Source organism: Eubalaena glacialis, chromosome 5, assembly GCF_028564815.1.
Source record: "Eubalaena glacialis isolate mEubGla1 chromosome 5, mEubGla1.1.hap2.+ XY, whole genome shotgun sequence".
NCBI classification, from domain to species: domain Eukaryota; kingdom Metazoa; phylum Chordata; class Mammalia; order Artiodactyla; family Balaenidae; genus Eubalaena; species Eubalaena glacialis.
The window spans coordinates 128,500,054-128,516,521 of record NC_083720.1 but is presented as its reverse complement, the minus strand read 5'-3'; the positions used below and the strand labels follow the sequence as shown (position 1 = coordinate 128,516,521).

Below are 16,468 nucleotides of genomic sequence, written 5' to 3'. Positions count from 1 at the left end.
CAAATAGTGTATGATTAATGACAATAGAGATTTATTTGCTAAAACAAGATTGTTCTTGTCACAAAATGCTTCAGGAGGCTACTGACATTTCTCTCCATAACTTTCTTTTCGTGGTATTTCTTAAGGTTTTCTTTTTTTTCACTTAGGATCTCTTTAATGACAGTAAAAGTTATTAAATATTATTTGGATGCACTTTTTTTTATTGTTATCTGTGACAAAACAAGAAGTATTCATAAAACACTTCTGCAGCATAACAAGTACAACGGTGTCTCGAGGAAAAGCACCTATGCAGCTTGAGTTACAAAGTGAACTTTCTGTTTTTTTCTGCAGAATACCATTTATACTTGAAAGGATGATTTACAAAAGATAGTTATTTATTTATTTATTGAAATACAGTTGATTTACAATGTTATATTAGTTTCAGGTATACAGCAAAGTGATTCAGATATAAGCAGCTTTTATTTTTCCTTTCTAATTATTTTTTATCTATTTTTCTTGTTTTACTGAACTAGCTAGCATATTTAGTACAGTGTTTTATAAAAGTAGCATTGCTGGGCAAGATTGTTTCATTCTCATTCTCAAAGCGAAAGCTAACATTTCTCCATTATGTATAATGATTGCTGTAGTTTTTGAAGCTACCCTATCAGATTAAGAAAATCCCCTATAGTCTTGTTTCCTAAATGTTTTTATCAAGAAGAAATGTTGAATTCTTAAAAGTGTGTTTCCTGCATGTGTTCAGATGATCCTGTATTTTTCATTTTTATTGATTTGCTTCTTCTCTCCTTTTGCTTGATTAGTATTGGCAGAGGTTTAGCAATCTTATTAATATACACATGAATTCTTTGCATTATATATTTCTTTTCTATTTCATTAACTTTGCTTTTATTATTATTTTCTCCCTTATACTTTATGTGGGTTTACTTTAGCCTTTTAAAAATTATTTTCTTCCTAATGTGTGCATTTAAGACTATACAGTTTCTTCTAATTACTGGTTTAGCTGTATCATACATGTACTGTTATAAAATATTTTATTTCCCTTCATATTCAAAATATTGTTCTAATTTCTATCATGATTCTCTTTTCTATATCCATAGGTTTTTTATAAATGAATATCTTCATTTCTAAGGATACAGAAATTTCACTGTTCTAATTATAATATTAGTTTATATCATGATTACAATAAACTCAGAGAAAATACACATCCAGGTCTTTAGCTGTTTTGAAGGAAATGTTGGTGTAAGACATCTGGCACAATATGTGAACATTAAAGTTTTAATCAGGTACCAAAATAGGTAAAATTACAAAGGGGTGGGATAAATCATTGTATGCAGAATTTCAAATAAAATATCCAAAACCTGTCTGTGGACCCTTGAATCTCTTTACCCACTGTATAACATAAAAAGAATAAAAGTGTGGAGAGATATATAGATATTATTTGAGAAGAGGTCGTCTTTGCCAAATACTTCCTTTGAATCCCATTCCAACTTCCTTCACCCCTAAGGAGCCCGGCTCGTCTGTCCCCCTGCAATTCAAACCTACCTTACTATGTGGTCCCTACAGCTGAAAGGCATAGTGGCCTTGGATCTGATTTACCCCTGGGAAATCAAGAGAATGAAGGATTGCTGCCTAGCTGCTTTGGTGTAGGACCAGGAAGGTTATTAGTATGTTGAGAATAAGCCTACCTGAGCAAGGAGCATTAGAGAAAGAGATATAAGACTGTTTCCTGTGGACCAAATGAAGAGCGAGAATGAAAGAGTGGGCTGTTTTGAGTCCTGTTCCTTGGGACTGTGTGGAGAGTTGGACACTTTAGCATCAAGAAGCTCTGAGGTAACACAGGATTACCAGTGCTTTGGAAGGAGTAACCACTGAACTCCCAGACTAGGATCCATCCTCATGAACCAAGGTGCTGCATGGGGAGACAGGTCCAAAAGCACACCTTTGTGGAACCCATGAAAATGCACCATTTGGCTATTGGTTTTAACCATCTTCCAGGCTCTGGGTACTACGTATGGTGACAGGTCAAGTAATAAGTTTCATTCAACTGTCTCATTCCTCTCTTGCCCTGCTCCCAATGTGGAGTGGTCAGAAAGGGGCCGGAGAGGGAATAGGGAACCGGAAAATAGAGAAGTTGTAAAGAAGCCACTTGTAGAATTCCATCGGACACAGGCATGAGCTACAGGAGAGAATTTTCAGTTATGATTTTGTATCATATATTCTAATTTTAAATTGATAGCCTCTGCAAATTTTGTTGTCCACAGAACTGTCCATTTCTTAAGAGTAAGCAAAAAAGTCATGGAGCTTCAATATTTTTATTAAGGGCAGGAAGTTTATGTTCACCAAATAAATTGTAAAGAGGTGATGGGAAAGAAAAATAAAGTGACATTTTAATCGTATGCTATGATTTGTTGTTTCTAAATTCTTTAAATTATTTTCTAAGTTTTATGCTTTCTCAAGACTGTGAAACAAGAGTACTAATCAGGGCTAAGTTAATTATTTATAGCATATTGTAAGAAAAGCATTAATCTTTATGAAAAATAAAAAAGAAAATGATGACTAGAATGTCTTTAAAATTCTGAGATTGAGCGGGCAAGCCTAGTTAGTTGCAGAAAATTGTCCCAGAACCCTGTCCTTTCAAAAATCTATTGAACCACCATGCACATGGTGATAGCTTTGCAAATTGCACACGTAATGCTTAGATGAAATCCTACAGGTGAAGGGATTAACCCTAGGCCCACATCTGCAAAGCAGCAAATGAGAGAGTCAGATTGGGCAGAAATGCACATACCTTTGTAGGAATGAGAGCATTCATTCCCCAATTTAAAGGGGGGCACTGAGGTTTAACCGAGTGCTGCTGTGAGGAAATATGAGACCCAGAGCTGCCAAAAGAGCTGAAAAGAAGGTTTGCTCTTTCTTTCTCTGTCGCCGTTGTTGTTTTGTGAAACTTGCTGATTTTTAAATAGTAGCCTGTAGTCATAAAACATTGTGTGGCCAAACAACACACTTCTGCCAGTTAGATATCAGAGGTTTCTAGCTTGTGAAACTCTGGAAGAGAGGCTGTTGACTTCTTTCTAGAACTTATCTTATCCTGGTTTATTAAGAAACAGCAGGGTAATGACCAGTTTACAGATTTGTTTGTCATTTTCTCATACTGGAGGTTTCCCTGTATATATTGCCCAGATTCATAACCTCACCGCTTCTCCATTTCTCTTCATGCTTAAATGCTAATCATTTAATCCTCCCTACCTTCTCAAATTCCTCTGGCTCTTAACAGTTCTCTGGGAAGCAGAAATACTTGTGTTTGGATTATCAAACACATCCTGACCCCACTTGAAACTTTGATAGGACTACTACAGCTGTTTCCCTAATCAAACCATTATTCAAGGTGGCTAATTTTCTTGAGCAGCCTATACAGCAGAGGCTCATGGTCTTTTGGTATTAATGAAAACAGAAGGGAGATTAATAGCAGAATGGAAAGCAATCAATAAGATCTTACATTGAATAGGGAGTAAAGACTATCTCCTTATAAAGAGATGGTTAAAAAAAGCTGGAATTTAAGCCTATGTGACTAGGGAGATTTCAACGTTTCCACTAATATTTGTCTTGGCCAAATCAAATTTCCTATTATCCTAAACTAGTATAAGCAAAAAAAAACAAAAAAGAAAGAAATTAGGTTACACTGAATTAATACCAAAATTTTCCCTGAAGGCACTACACCCTAGCACTTTTCTGAAAGATAAACACGTCCAGACACCTCTGGTTATCTTGCAGGTATGGGACAGTGAAAAGAGCTCAGATGACTAGTCACAAACTTGAGTCTAGTCCAGGATTTCTCAGAGTGTATTTCAATGTACAAGTGTATAAAAATTATCTGCAGTAATTGCTGGAAAAATAGTTTTCTGGGTTTTACTGAAAGGGAGGGGCCTGGAGATCACTGGGAGTGAACACTGGGAAAAAATATTTTAATAGATATTTTAACATTGAGGGCTACTGGTTTGAGTTACAAAGTGTGAGTCCTTGGGCTTTTCTCCTCTGATAATGAGCACAAATAACACCAGCTTGGCCAATCCCTTGGGGAATGTCAAGGATTAAATGAGATATTTGATCAGTGAAAGTGCTTCGAAAAATTCAGCATTCAGCCAAAGCAATGGATGGAGGAATGAACTGGCAAGAGATTTAATGATAAGAAAGAACTCTACAAGGTAAAAGTGGCTAGAGGGCCGATGGGGAAAGCTCCTCCCAAATCATTAGAGCATTTAGAATGTCTCCCCATCTATTTGTAGTGAGGTGGATGGACCTAGAGTCTGTCATACAGAGTGAAGTAAGTCAGAAAGAGAAAAACAAATACCGTATGCTAACACATATATATGGAATCTAAAAAAAAAATTGGTTCTGAAGAACCTAGGGGCAGGACAGGAATAAAGACCCAGAATTAGACAATGGACTTGAGGACACAGGGAGGGGGAAGGGTAAGCTGGGACAAAGTCAGAGAGTGGCATGGACATATATACACTACCAAATGTAAAATAGCTAGCTAGTAGGAAGCAGCCGCATAGCACAGGGAGATCAGCTCGGTGCTTTGTGACCACCTAGAGGGGTGGGATAGGGAGGGTGGGAGGGAGATGCAAGAGAGAGGGGATATGGGGAATATATGTATGTGTATAGCTGATTCACTTTGTTATACAGCAGAAACTAACACACAATTGTAAAGCAATTATACTCCAATAAAGATGTTAAAAAAAAAAAAAGAATGTGTCCCCATCTCTCTATCAGCCTTTCTCCACTTCTCATTCTTGACCTTTCTCCATCCCAGCCCCTTCAGAGAGCCTCTGTCTCTCTATCAGCCTCAATCACTTTCTCCATCTCTTTTAACCTCATTTTTCCTCTCAATCTTTTTCTGATGTCAGAAAATTTCCTTCTCTCTCTCTCAGTCCTTTTTTCTACCCCTCCCTCAGCCAAGCCAAATACAAATAATGCCATGTAGAAAAATGGAAAAAAAATATCTTTCATTGGTATGTACTCTGAGAAATGTTGCTCACGGCAGAGAATTGGCTTTTTCACATGCAAAGAAGATCCGTTCTAACAGCCCTATCTGAAAATTCCCAAAGGAGGTAAACATTAGGGAACAGAATTGAACATCTTGCTCCAGAATAAACATATTTAGGAATAACAGAATGAAAATGAAGCAAGATAACTTGAGGCTAAATGTACAGAAATTGCTTGTTACAGTAAGATCATACAATTGTAGATCCAGAAGAAAACCTCAATATCGATTAGTCAAACCACATCATTTTATAGATAGAGAAATGAAAGTCTTGAGAGGTTTAAAAAAAAAATTGCTTGGCTCAGTCACACAGCAAGCTTGTGGCTGCTGGTGACAAAAGCCAAATGGTCTTGGCTCAGAGGACAGCGCACCCCACACAGTTGCACAGCGTTGGTCTGTGACACCAGCCAGAGCTCAATGAGAAAAGAAGGGAAGAGAACATCATTATATTCCAAATATGTGGAAGGAGCTTCAGTAGGTTTTCTTTTATGTAATACACTCGTAACATAGTATATGCGTTGTAGGACTTTTGTGTTTTTATTTGACAAAGGAAAAAGCTGTTAGTCCCATGTCAACTGCCCAGACGGCATTTTGATTATTTATTGATCAGTGACAATTTTAAAACCTGGGAATAACTAAATTATTGGATACCTTTACTTCTGAACAGGATTAGTTAGGATAAAGTTATTTATTCGACATTCTGAACCAAGACTTCAGAAACAGAGAGGTGACTTCTGTAATCAGTGTGTCTTGAATTTCCATAATGTTACATTTTGTTCTAGTGGGGGTAAGGATTAGTCTGAGCTAAATGATTCAGGATTACCTGATGAATGGTGCCTAGAATAAAAGGATACCAATTTTTTCTTGTGAGCAAAACACAGGAATGATTCAACACTTGCCTTCAGATAATCATGCCATTCTTGTGTGATTTGGACAGTTGATGTAAATGAAAGGCAGGCATTTTCTGCTATTCATACAAAGATAAGACAGTAGGTCAACTTCATAAAGCAAATCAAATAAGTTCAGCCAATGAACAGAGTATCCTAAAATGACACTCACAGCTTCTCCACAACCCAGGCCAAGGACAAAAATAAATATTGCCCTCAAGTCCCTGAAAACAAAGCCAGGAATGCCTTGGGTATTTTCAACTCTGCTGACTTTTGAAGAAATACAGTTCTCCAAATTAAAGCAAGAGCCAGTTGGGAAGCATCACCTATGTGTTCAAAGACAGGTCATGGGGAAAACAATGATCAATTAGACATTGTCCTTGCTTCCAAGAGATTTATGTTTAGTTAGGTTGTAATGGACTCTAATAAGGGGTTTTTAAATGATTGACAGCATTGTCATTTTTCTTCTACGTTGCAAATCTATAGCGTTTTAAACGTTAATTGATATAAAACTTGCACCCAACAAATGAGGCCGTCAGAAAATGAAAAAGAAAAAAGAAAAAAAAAGTTCATAGATTCACATAATTTAATTATCTTAATCCCAATAATGCAATTACCATTAATAAATCTTTAAATTAGTTATTTATGTGCATTTAAAAAGGTGATTCTCACTTTTTAAAATTGGATTTGCAGGGGGAGAGATACCTGGGTGATGTCTCATTGTTGGACAGAGGAGTTGTCAGAATAGCCGTGAGCTGACAAATGCAGGAGTGGCCTCTCTTCCCTAGGGAAAGTGTCTGGGAGTTCAGCATTTATGTCCTCATACTTGCTGAATGCCCTAGGAGGACGATTTCACAGTTCATACCACACACACACACACACACACACACACAAATCGTTCCTTTTCCCACTTCAGTTAAAAATAAGTTTGGGGGGGAAGGGGAAGCTGGGATGAAGTGAGAGAGTAGCACTGACATATGTACACTACCAAACGTAAAATAGATAGCTAGTGGGAAGCTGCTGCATAACACAAGGAGATCAACTCGATGCTTTGTGAAGACCTAGGGGGGTGGGATAGGGAGGGTGGGAAGGAGGCTCAAGAAGGAGGGGATATGGGGATATATGTATACATATAGCTGATTCACTTTGTTGTACAGCAGAAACTAACACAACATTGTAAAGCATTTATACTCCAATAAAGATGTGGGAAAAAAAAATAAGTTCAATGTGTGATACAAATGATTTTCTGTGTTTTGTGTGTGTGATTTTTTTAACTTGGGCATAATTTCAACACATGGCAATTTGAGTGTGTAGCAGCCATAAAAAAATATGTAAAGGTATATGGCTAAAAGAGCAATGATGGATTGGCAGTTAAAGGCCCAGACAGTAAAGAAAAATTCTCAAATTATGAAGTACATTCCTCTTCATCTATTGATTCCGTGAGTTAAATGTTAGGTTGCATATTAATAACTAAATTTTAATAGTGAGTTATGACTTACAGAACATCTAAAATAGGTTTTCCAATTATCATTTAACACCAATATTGTGTCAACAATTATCATTTTTCTCATTTTTAGATAAAGAAACTGAGGGTAACAAGAATTTAGTGTCTTGGTGGGCTTCAGCATACTAAGAAGCTGGATCCAAAGTTGGTCGGTTCTCACATTAAGAACAAAGTTCCTTCCACTAACCTATCCCACCTCTAAGAGTAAGCAATGCTCAATACCTTAAGATAAGAAATAATATTTGAGGATGTTGACTATTCTCAGACTAAAAAGTTAGAATTTTCATTAAACACAAGTACAATTTTGCTTATTAATTTGAGTGATTAGTTTATACAGTGAGTTAAATAACTTACAAATCTGAAAGGCATCTTCGATAATATACCAGTCTGTATATGTCAAATTGTGCCTGTATATATTATGATTAAGAACATAACTGGCAATCGTATTTCATTCCTACTTCAATCCTATTGTGAAAAATTATGTGCTGCTTTTTCTCTTTGTGAGAATGAACATTGTAATTATTTAAATATTTGCTGATTCTAGATTGGAATCAACTTGGCAATAAAGTAGTTTGTCTAAGGAATGGGATATTATAATCTGTAGGATTCTGAGTTCCCAAACTCAGCAAAACATAGAGTCATTGTATGCTGGACACTATTCTCAGTGTTTTTGTGTATTACCTCGCACGATCCTCCCAATATCCCTATGAGGTAAGACTGTACTCATGCCTATTTTATAGCTGAGAAAGCTGAAGGTTAAATAACTTGCCCGAGTTCACACAGATAGTAAGTGGCAGAGCTGGAATTTGAACCCAGACAGTCTGGCTCCAGTAGAATTATAGATGTGACACTAAGTAATTATTTCACTAATAGTTATTTCCTCTTTGCTTCTTTCCTTCTCTTCTAAGTCCCATATTAGCTGCACTGACATTTGTATTAGAGCCAAGAACATTATTTTTTTCCAACCAACATAACAGTGAGTAGGTAGGGAAATGCCTACAACTCCTTTAACCCATCCCCTAATAATTAATTGAATCCAGGATATTAAGTGGCTAATTAGCACTAAGTAGAAATTCATTCATAGCACTGTGGTCTTAGTCTGCAGTTTAGAGGCGCTGAAGGGGCTATGAGAGGCAGCAGTGCTTCCAAACGTCTCAAGTGGAAAGTCTCTACCCTTATTCTTTTGATCAGAAAAACTCAACTTATTGCAGTTGTACTGCATTGGAAGATAGCAAGCTACAAGGGAAGATTTTGAAGAATAATATTCTCTGATTTGATTTTAAGCACGATCACTCTAGGATAACTTTACACTATCTCCAAGCCTCGGTGTCCTAATCAGTAAAATGGGAATGACAAAGCTGGCCTTGAAATGTTGTGATGGAAGTAATGTGTGTAAAGTGCCAGGTACAACAAATGGTAGATGTCAGTAGATGTTGTAACAATACATATCTTGGTTAACTTGGACCAGACCTAGTTGTGTTCTCCATTTTTTTTTTTTTTTTTTTTTTTGGCCGCACCTTGCAGCATGCAGGATCTTAGTTCCCCAGCCAGGGATGGAACACATAATCCCTGCAGTGGAATTGCAGAGTCTTAACCACTGGACCACCAGGGAAGTCTCCATTCTCTGTTTTTTGACACAACTAATTTAGGTTTAGGCCAGAATATGACTGATTAAACAGAATAAAAATCAGTTTACATTTCAGATGAGCAGCACGCTAAGAATAAAATCAATGACATTGACATTTTTGACTACCGACCTCACAATACAGTTCCTTATTGACTCTATACAGACAAATGATTGCCTTAGGAAAGGACCTGCTTAGAACATTGTTTAACTTATTCAACAAAAGCTTTTTCGAATTTTTTCTTGAAATGAAGAGGAAGAAAGGTAGTGAATATCAATTAGAATATCAGAGAAACTCTGGTATAATGTATATATTATCATCCAAACCAAAATGTTTCCATCAGAAAATAATCAATCCTGAATTTCTCCAAAAAGCAGAGCCTGAGACAAGGGTTTGTATGCAGTTTGTAAAGGAAAGGGATCTCAAGAAAAGGAGTAGAGAACTAAAATAGTGAAACTGGAGCAGCAATAGAAGAGGAAAACATTTATTCACTGGCCCCATTCTTCTTCTGGGCAAAGGCTGTCTCATAGAACGCTAAGGCTCCTGCACTTCTAGCTCAGATACACAACAGTGCCAGGTGGGTTTCTGTAGGTGAAGCATACCTTAGTATGAGAACAACAGGAGCCAGGAAAGCAAGAGATACTCATTCACGTGAGACAAGATACTGTCAAGCTACACCTGAGAGGTTGCCATAGCAACGGTTAGATTAAAGGCATCCAGAGAGGATGTAGGTGGCTGCTTCTATTTAGAGATTTGTTATGATTATCTCTACTGATATGTCATTCTACAAGACACAAAACCTCTATTCAAGTTTAGAAAACTATTTTTTTTATGGTTGCCGAAATTTGGGAATCATATAGTGGCCGTTCTAGATGTGATTGACACCACTAATGTTTCCCATGCTACTGCTGATATTGTGTGCAACAGTAGAAAAAGAAAAAGGATCTTACTTGTTAACTAAAAGAGCTTCTTTTAACACTCAACAGGCATTATTATCCTAACCTGACAGGGCTATAATGACCCACAGGAATTCAGTAACAGGAACGGAGACATTTACTACACAGGAATTGAATGGAATGTCGTTTAGAGTAAATTCCTGCTTTGACATTCAATGTTTAGAAAAACACATCTCAAATTGTTCTCAGAGGTGAAGAGGAAGTTGGAAAGTGATGACTAAGAAAAAAAGAATATAAGGAACTTGGACTAGATAATTATTCACAAGTTAAAATATTTACCTGAAGCTTGAAATATAACGTCATCAATGAAAAGGAAAGGATGGGCAATTATCCAGTAAATTAGAAGCTTTTTGAAACCTTCAGATGTTCATCTTTTTTTCTCAATATCTGAATAATTACAATCAGCAAGATAAAATTGCCAATTTGCCAGTGACAGCTGTTATGAATCTCTTAAAAATAAGAATTCTAGAATGATCACTTCTACTTTTAAAGATCATTGAAGAAAAAAAAAGAGTAGTAAAGAAAGAATGCTAAATAAAAGGCTTGGAAACTTTTCCCATTGAATTTGTTTCCACACTGATTCACTCTTTCTATAATAGATCACCCACTTCAGGTAAGATCTATTGATAGTGACTAAGCTAAGAGGAAGTAACAAGTAAGATAATCTTCTCTGAAGCAACACATATGTTACCTAAAATAACACATGAATTAATGATGTACGATATTTATCTAATTTTCTTCCAACTTCTCTTATGTGAACTTTGCTTTTAGAAAAAAAGCCATTTTGAATTTTTGAGAAGTTCGTTGGTAATAAGGTTTCTCCTTGAATATTTATAACCATAGAAGATATTACGTAAAGTATTTGATACCCAAAAAAGGAGAAGTAGAATCAATTGTATTTAGATATTCTTCCTCCCAATGATTATAGTCAGAGTAGTTTATTCGTCCAGGTTTGCTGTAAATTACTGTCCCCTGGTACTAGGTTGTCCACCTATCCCTAACATCTTCTCCTCTGCTGGAGTTTGGGAATTGACTTACTTTCATAAGAAGCCCCTTTCCATATATTTGGCTCGCACTTAGCGAGTATAAGTATAATATATTATATATATTATATAATATATATATTAATAATATATATAATTAACTAATAATATACATTATATTATATTATATTATATAAGTATAATATTATATATATTATATATATAAATAATATATAATACATATAATATATTCCTGATAGCCAGGAATCAAAATACTCCACTTGTTTTCATTTTATGTTCTGTGATTCATACCTGTCCATAACTCTTTCACAAGGATAAAGTAGTAAACAAAAAGTGATTATCAGAGGAAGAAATTAAAAATGAATAGGCAACTATATCATTCATGTATGCATTCATTCAGCTTATTATATCCTTATTATATGTTTAGAACTGTTACTATACAGACTATAATAAATATGACCCCTACTTTCATGGTGCTTATAGTCTGGTAGAGGAGATGAGATATGCACACAAATAACTAAGATAAAGTTGGAAAATAAGTGCCATAAGAGAGTTATAAATATGGGCATCCAGCAGAGAAATAAATTGCTTCGCTATGTTATTAATCTTCCAGTGAGCAGGACAGGACTAAAATCTCTTGGCAGACAAGTATAAAGAATACTCATCCCCTCACCATCACCTCCAAGGCCATTCCATCTACCAACCAGACAATTTTAACCTACCATTGGTCATCTCTACTTGAATATCTTATTAAGATTTCAAACTCACCATGTCCAAAATCAAATTCATCATTTTCTCCCTAAACCATCTCCTCCTAGCTTTCCATACGTCTGGTCCCAGGCCATTTCCCTACTTCTATTATTCAAATAACACTCTACATCTGTCACTATCTTTCTCATAGCCAGTCAATAATATGTCAAGTCACAAACTTTCTACTTCTTTAAAGCTCTTCCCTAGACCCTTCTTTTCATTTTATTGACAGACTTTCAGACTTGCAATAACATTTGAACCATTTTCTTTAGCTTTTCTCTCTCCTGACTGCCATAGTCTAATGTATACCCTGTTGACAGATTAATCTTCTCAGTTTATGGTCCCAATCATATAATTCCCATGCTCAAACACATTTAGAGAATCCAATATAATTAACTATCTGAGTCAATATTTCTCATCCTGGTATTCAACATATCCTGAGGCTATATTTCCAACACTTAACCTCTGTCCAATCTGTGACCTCCTTACATTTCTAGACTGGAACATCTTGATGTTTTAAAGTTCCTATTCAAGAAATTCCATCCATCCAACCTGTTTTTCAAGTTTCAAAGTTTATCATAATTTCCACTTTTATATGAAGGCTTTTCTGATGTTCCTACACCCAAAACTAAGCTAGTTGTGAATTCTCCATAGCATTCTTTATTTACCACTTAAGACTTACAATAGAATCAAACTTATAATGATTTGTCTCCTCCTCCTCTCTCCCCACCACTTCTAGGACAAGGGCTGAGTCATAGTGATCGCTATAAACCTACAGCGTCTAGCATAGTGTTTGTCTTATAGGATGTTCAATCCATTTTTTTTCCATGAAATTTAATGTTCAATTCCTAACAAATGAATTTCAACAAGCAATTAAATTCTTCTTCAGACACCAATAAAGTGACGTGTGTTCCTGCTTGCAGATGGCTAAAACATTTTAATCTTTCCTAAATTAATATAAAGTTCAAAAAGCAAATGGCACTTGAAAAGTAAATTGCTTCCAGGGCCTCCTTTTCTTGGAATCCTTCTTCATTTAACTTTTCTCAGTCCTGACAGTCTAAAGCTCATCAGTCTAGACTTAAAAGCCAAAGGAGCTTAAAAGCCACTGCAGGGGTCTGTTCAGTTTTAAATACAATTTAGAAAACCTTGGGAAAGAATGACAGTTCCTTTTCAAGAACCTCCAATACATATTTCAATCGAACAGCTTTCCAAATTGGAAATTGTAAAATATTGTACCGCTAACCAAGTAATAAAGTCACTCACTGCCATGCAGAAAGATTTCCTTGGTTTTCACGAAGAGCACAAAAAACTATATTGTATTTATTTAAATCTGAAACTGACAAAAAAGTCAGAAAGAAAAAGAAAAGTAGTCAATTTCTCTAAAAGATCATTATTTAGGAATAAATTACTATGCAGAAAAGCATGGATCTTCTTGACAACTTGTGAATTTAAGACAGATGAAATGCCTCCTTCTGTACTCCTATAATCAACTCTGCTGATGAAATATGTTAAGCATTGTAAGCTTGGGGAACATATAAAGCTTTGAAATCAATGTGTTTCCGGTACAGGGGGTTAGGAAAAAAACTTAATAAATCAGCTTAGGAAATGCTTCATTTCCTGAACCGTATCTGGGAAGGAAAACATAAAACAGGCAGAACCAGATGCAAAAAAAATCATACACGTGGATGGGAAAATCTCTTCCAGTTCCTTGTAGGCCTCACTCCGATGGTCAATTTATGCTCCTGAGCCAGCACTTCTTTTTCTAGGATAAATGGGGTAGATTTTACAGACACTTGCCTTAAATTAACAGAGACTCACTGGCAGAGGTTGAAGGAGATAGTCATTATGTAACCGTTGTCTCTGCTCAAATAAGAAATTATCTTACTATTGACATATATACACTATATGCATAAAATGGGTAACTAATAATAACCTGCTGTATAAAAAAATAAATAAAATAAAATTCAAAAAAAAAAGAATTTATCTTACTTTGGTTAATAGTTCATTAGAAAGAAGACACTATTAATAGAGAGGTTGGGCTCATTACCAATGAGCTAAAGAACGCTGGTTTTTTTCCTAAAATGATCATAATAGAAAAATCTGCCAGGTCATCTCTGGGTTATCCTTCACCTTTCCAGCTTCCTTACGGTCAGGTTTTGCAGGCTGCTTCTATTGATTCTATTACACTTTGCTTTCTGAAGTACATGTAATCCATTCCTATCTATCTCTCCCATGCAAACTGAAGAGTTACTTATAAGCTAGTGCATTGATTTCTGTGTCATCTCATAAATATTCTTTCTTTTAAAATAATCAGAACTTTGTAACTCATCTAAGTTAAATTTTCTGGTCTTATACCCACTGCAACTTAACCCTGGAAACTCCCAGATGGATTGTAATCAATCGTATGTGATTTTGCAGTGTTTGGGTATTTGTACTAAATTTATATACATATTTTGAGAAATTAATGATAAATATTGTTCAAGAAGGAGTGTGCTTATTTTTTCCTACATAATCACTGCAAATGGAATTTTGTAAGCAGTGAATTTTGAAAAGAGCACATGCAAAATAAAATTAGAATTGAGTTTTTTCCAGGGCTCCTCAGAGTCAGAATCAATGTGTCCCAACCATGTTCTTTTATGATAGTTTGGACTTTAGTTTTCGCACCTATTAAATCTGTCTTATGTTAGATTTACATGCTTATTTCTCGCAATAGTGCATTTGCCACTGTGGGCAAGGACAATGTCTTACTCATTTTTGTATTCCTTGCACCGCTGAGCACATGGTGAGAGCCTAATAAATATTGATTAAATCTAATTGCTTACAGTAAATCCCCCCAGAAGGGTCAAAAGTCAAATGCAATCATTTCTTGCAACTGGTCATTAATATAGTCAGGGCTTATGTAGGTGCATATATAGCCTTTATCTAAGTTTCAGAACCTGCAGTCAATGGGTAGGGTTTTTATGTCTATAAATTCCCTGAAATGTTATGCAAAATATTGTACGTATATGTGTAGATCTGTATTAATTTCTAGAGCAAGCATCCATTAAACTTTAATCAAGTGACTCTCCTCCATTCTCACCCTCCCCCCCTCAAGATATTAAATTCACTTCCCTAGGCAGTTTTATCCAACCTCTCAATTTATCAGAGCCAAAAGACAGTTGGGACAAATATAGGCCAGCATCTGCAGAGCAATGTTTCTGATTACAGCCTTTCACCGGTACATGACAATCTTGTTATTTCTAGGCTTATGTCTGAAAAGAGCACATTTTTGAGAAATAGCCCATTTTTAGCCAGCATTTGAGCCCCAGATTGTTACTGTCCGAAAAGGCTATTGTATATTCCCAGTACCTTTACGATGCCATGGAACACACTTCAAGGCCGCTGCAGCAGCAAACACTTTCCTTCCGTGAAAACAAACATCCTCTCTGTGGAGCCTTCTCCACGCACCCCGCCGCCCACCTGCACACACACTCAACTCAGCAAATGCACTGCTGCGTCTGCTTTTCAGGGGAGGCTCCCTGAAGGTAAACTGAGGCTCAGAGCCGCCCACTAGTGATTTCTCATCCACACCGTCAGAACAATAAGAGAAAAGGGTACCTGCGTCGTCCACACCGCTACAAAGACTGGACAGAAGAAGACAAAGTACGGTCCCCTGAAGCAGTTTCATGGTGCCTGTGGATCGTCACAGTGGCTCTTCTCTCCAGAGTCAGGCAGGGACAACTCCCTCCCAGCCTGGCAGGGCCTTCTTAGCAAATGGAAAAGGTGTGCTGGATGCGAACAGCCACTGCCCATGCCTACTTATTTCGGGGGCTCTGATAAAGAACAGGAGGAAATGCACACACTCCCTTTGGGAGTTCAGCAGAGAGGAGATTTATTGTTTCAGCCCCTTACAGGAACTTTTTTTTTCTCTTCCTTTGGCAGCCACTTGTGTTTTTGTTACTACATTATTTTGTTCTTCTTCAACAAAAAGGTCAGGACAGGTTTTGAACAGAAAGAGATCTTTCTTGAGAATGGATCTTACAGGCTTTCTAACTTTTGTTTTGAAAGTATGTTTTGGAGTGTTTATAAAGGGGCCTCATTAAACAACGACTTGGTTTGGATAAAGAGGCTTTAATTGCCTGAGGGTTAAATTTTAGAGCAGAATCCACAAAGAATCAACTTTTCTTCTCTCTTTCCAACTTGAAAGCCAGATTAGTAAAGACCACCTTCTGGAGATAAGTGCAAAATGTTATTAAGTAGATCATGCTCCGACTTGAGTAAGTGAAAAGACTTCTTATCGGATGGCCAGGGAGGTTTTTCAGGATATTTCTAATAGAATTAAGTAAAGACATGTGAATGCTCACTGCTCATTCCTGGTCTTATTGTTGGAATTCGATGAAGGAAAAGGAAAAGGAAAAAATACTTATAATACCCTGTGGATACTCTTCTCTAGGAAATGTGATTGGAATGGCACTGGGACGGAATGCTCTTGTAACAAATCAGTGAAGTAGGGAGAGATGGAGTCTTTGGACCAGAATGCCAATCAGGCAAGATACTCTGTGTATTAGGGATCTCTTTGATGTTAGTAGCAATGGATTAAGACATGGTGCTAATGCAGCCTCAGCCCTGACTAAAATCCGTGTGTGCCAAGTAATTCTACACTTCTCCCCAGCCACAGGCTACACATCTAATCTCAGCCAATCGTCCTTTTATATACCTTTA

The 16,468-nt window shown here is 36.5% G+C and overlaps 1 protein-coding gene across 1 annotated transcript in view; it reads right to left on the bottom strand.

Moving 5' to 3' along the window:
• The window catches only part of EMCN (endomucin), a 96,555-nt gene extending 80,952 nt beyond the window's left edge, over positions 1–15,603 (bottom strand). The window contains exon 1 of the mRNA XM_061192595.1: positions 15,365–15,603. Within this exon, the coding sequence (XP_061048578.1) occupies positions 15,365–15,434 (70 nt within the window). The 5' untranslated portion in view covers positions 15,435–15,603. The remainder of the gene's footprint in view (positions 1–15,364) is intronic.
• Positions 15,604–16,468: the final 865 nt, after the last annotated feature.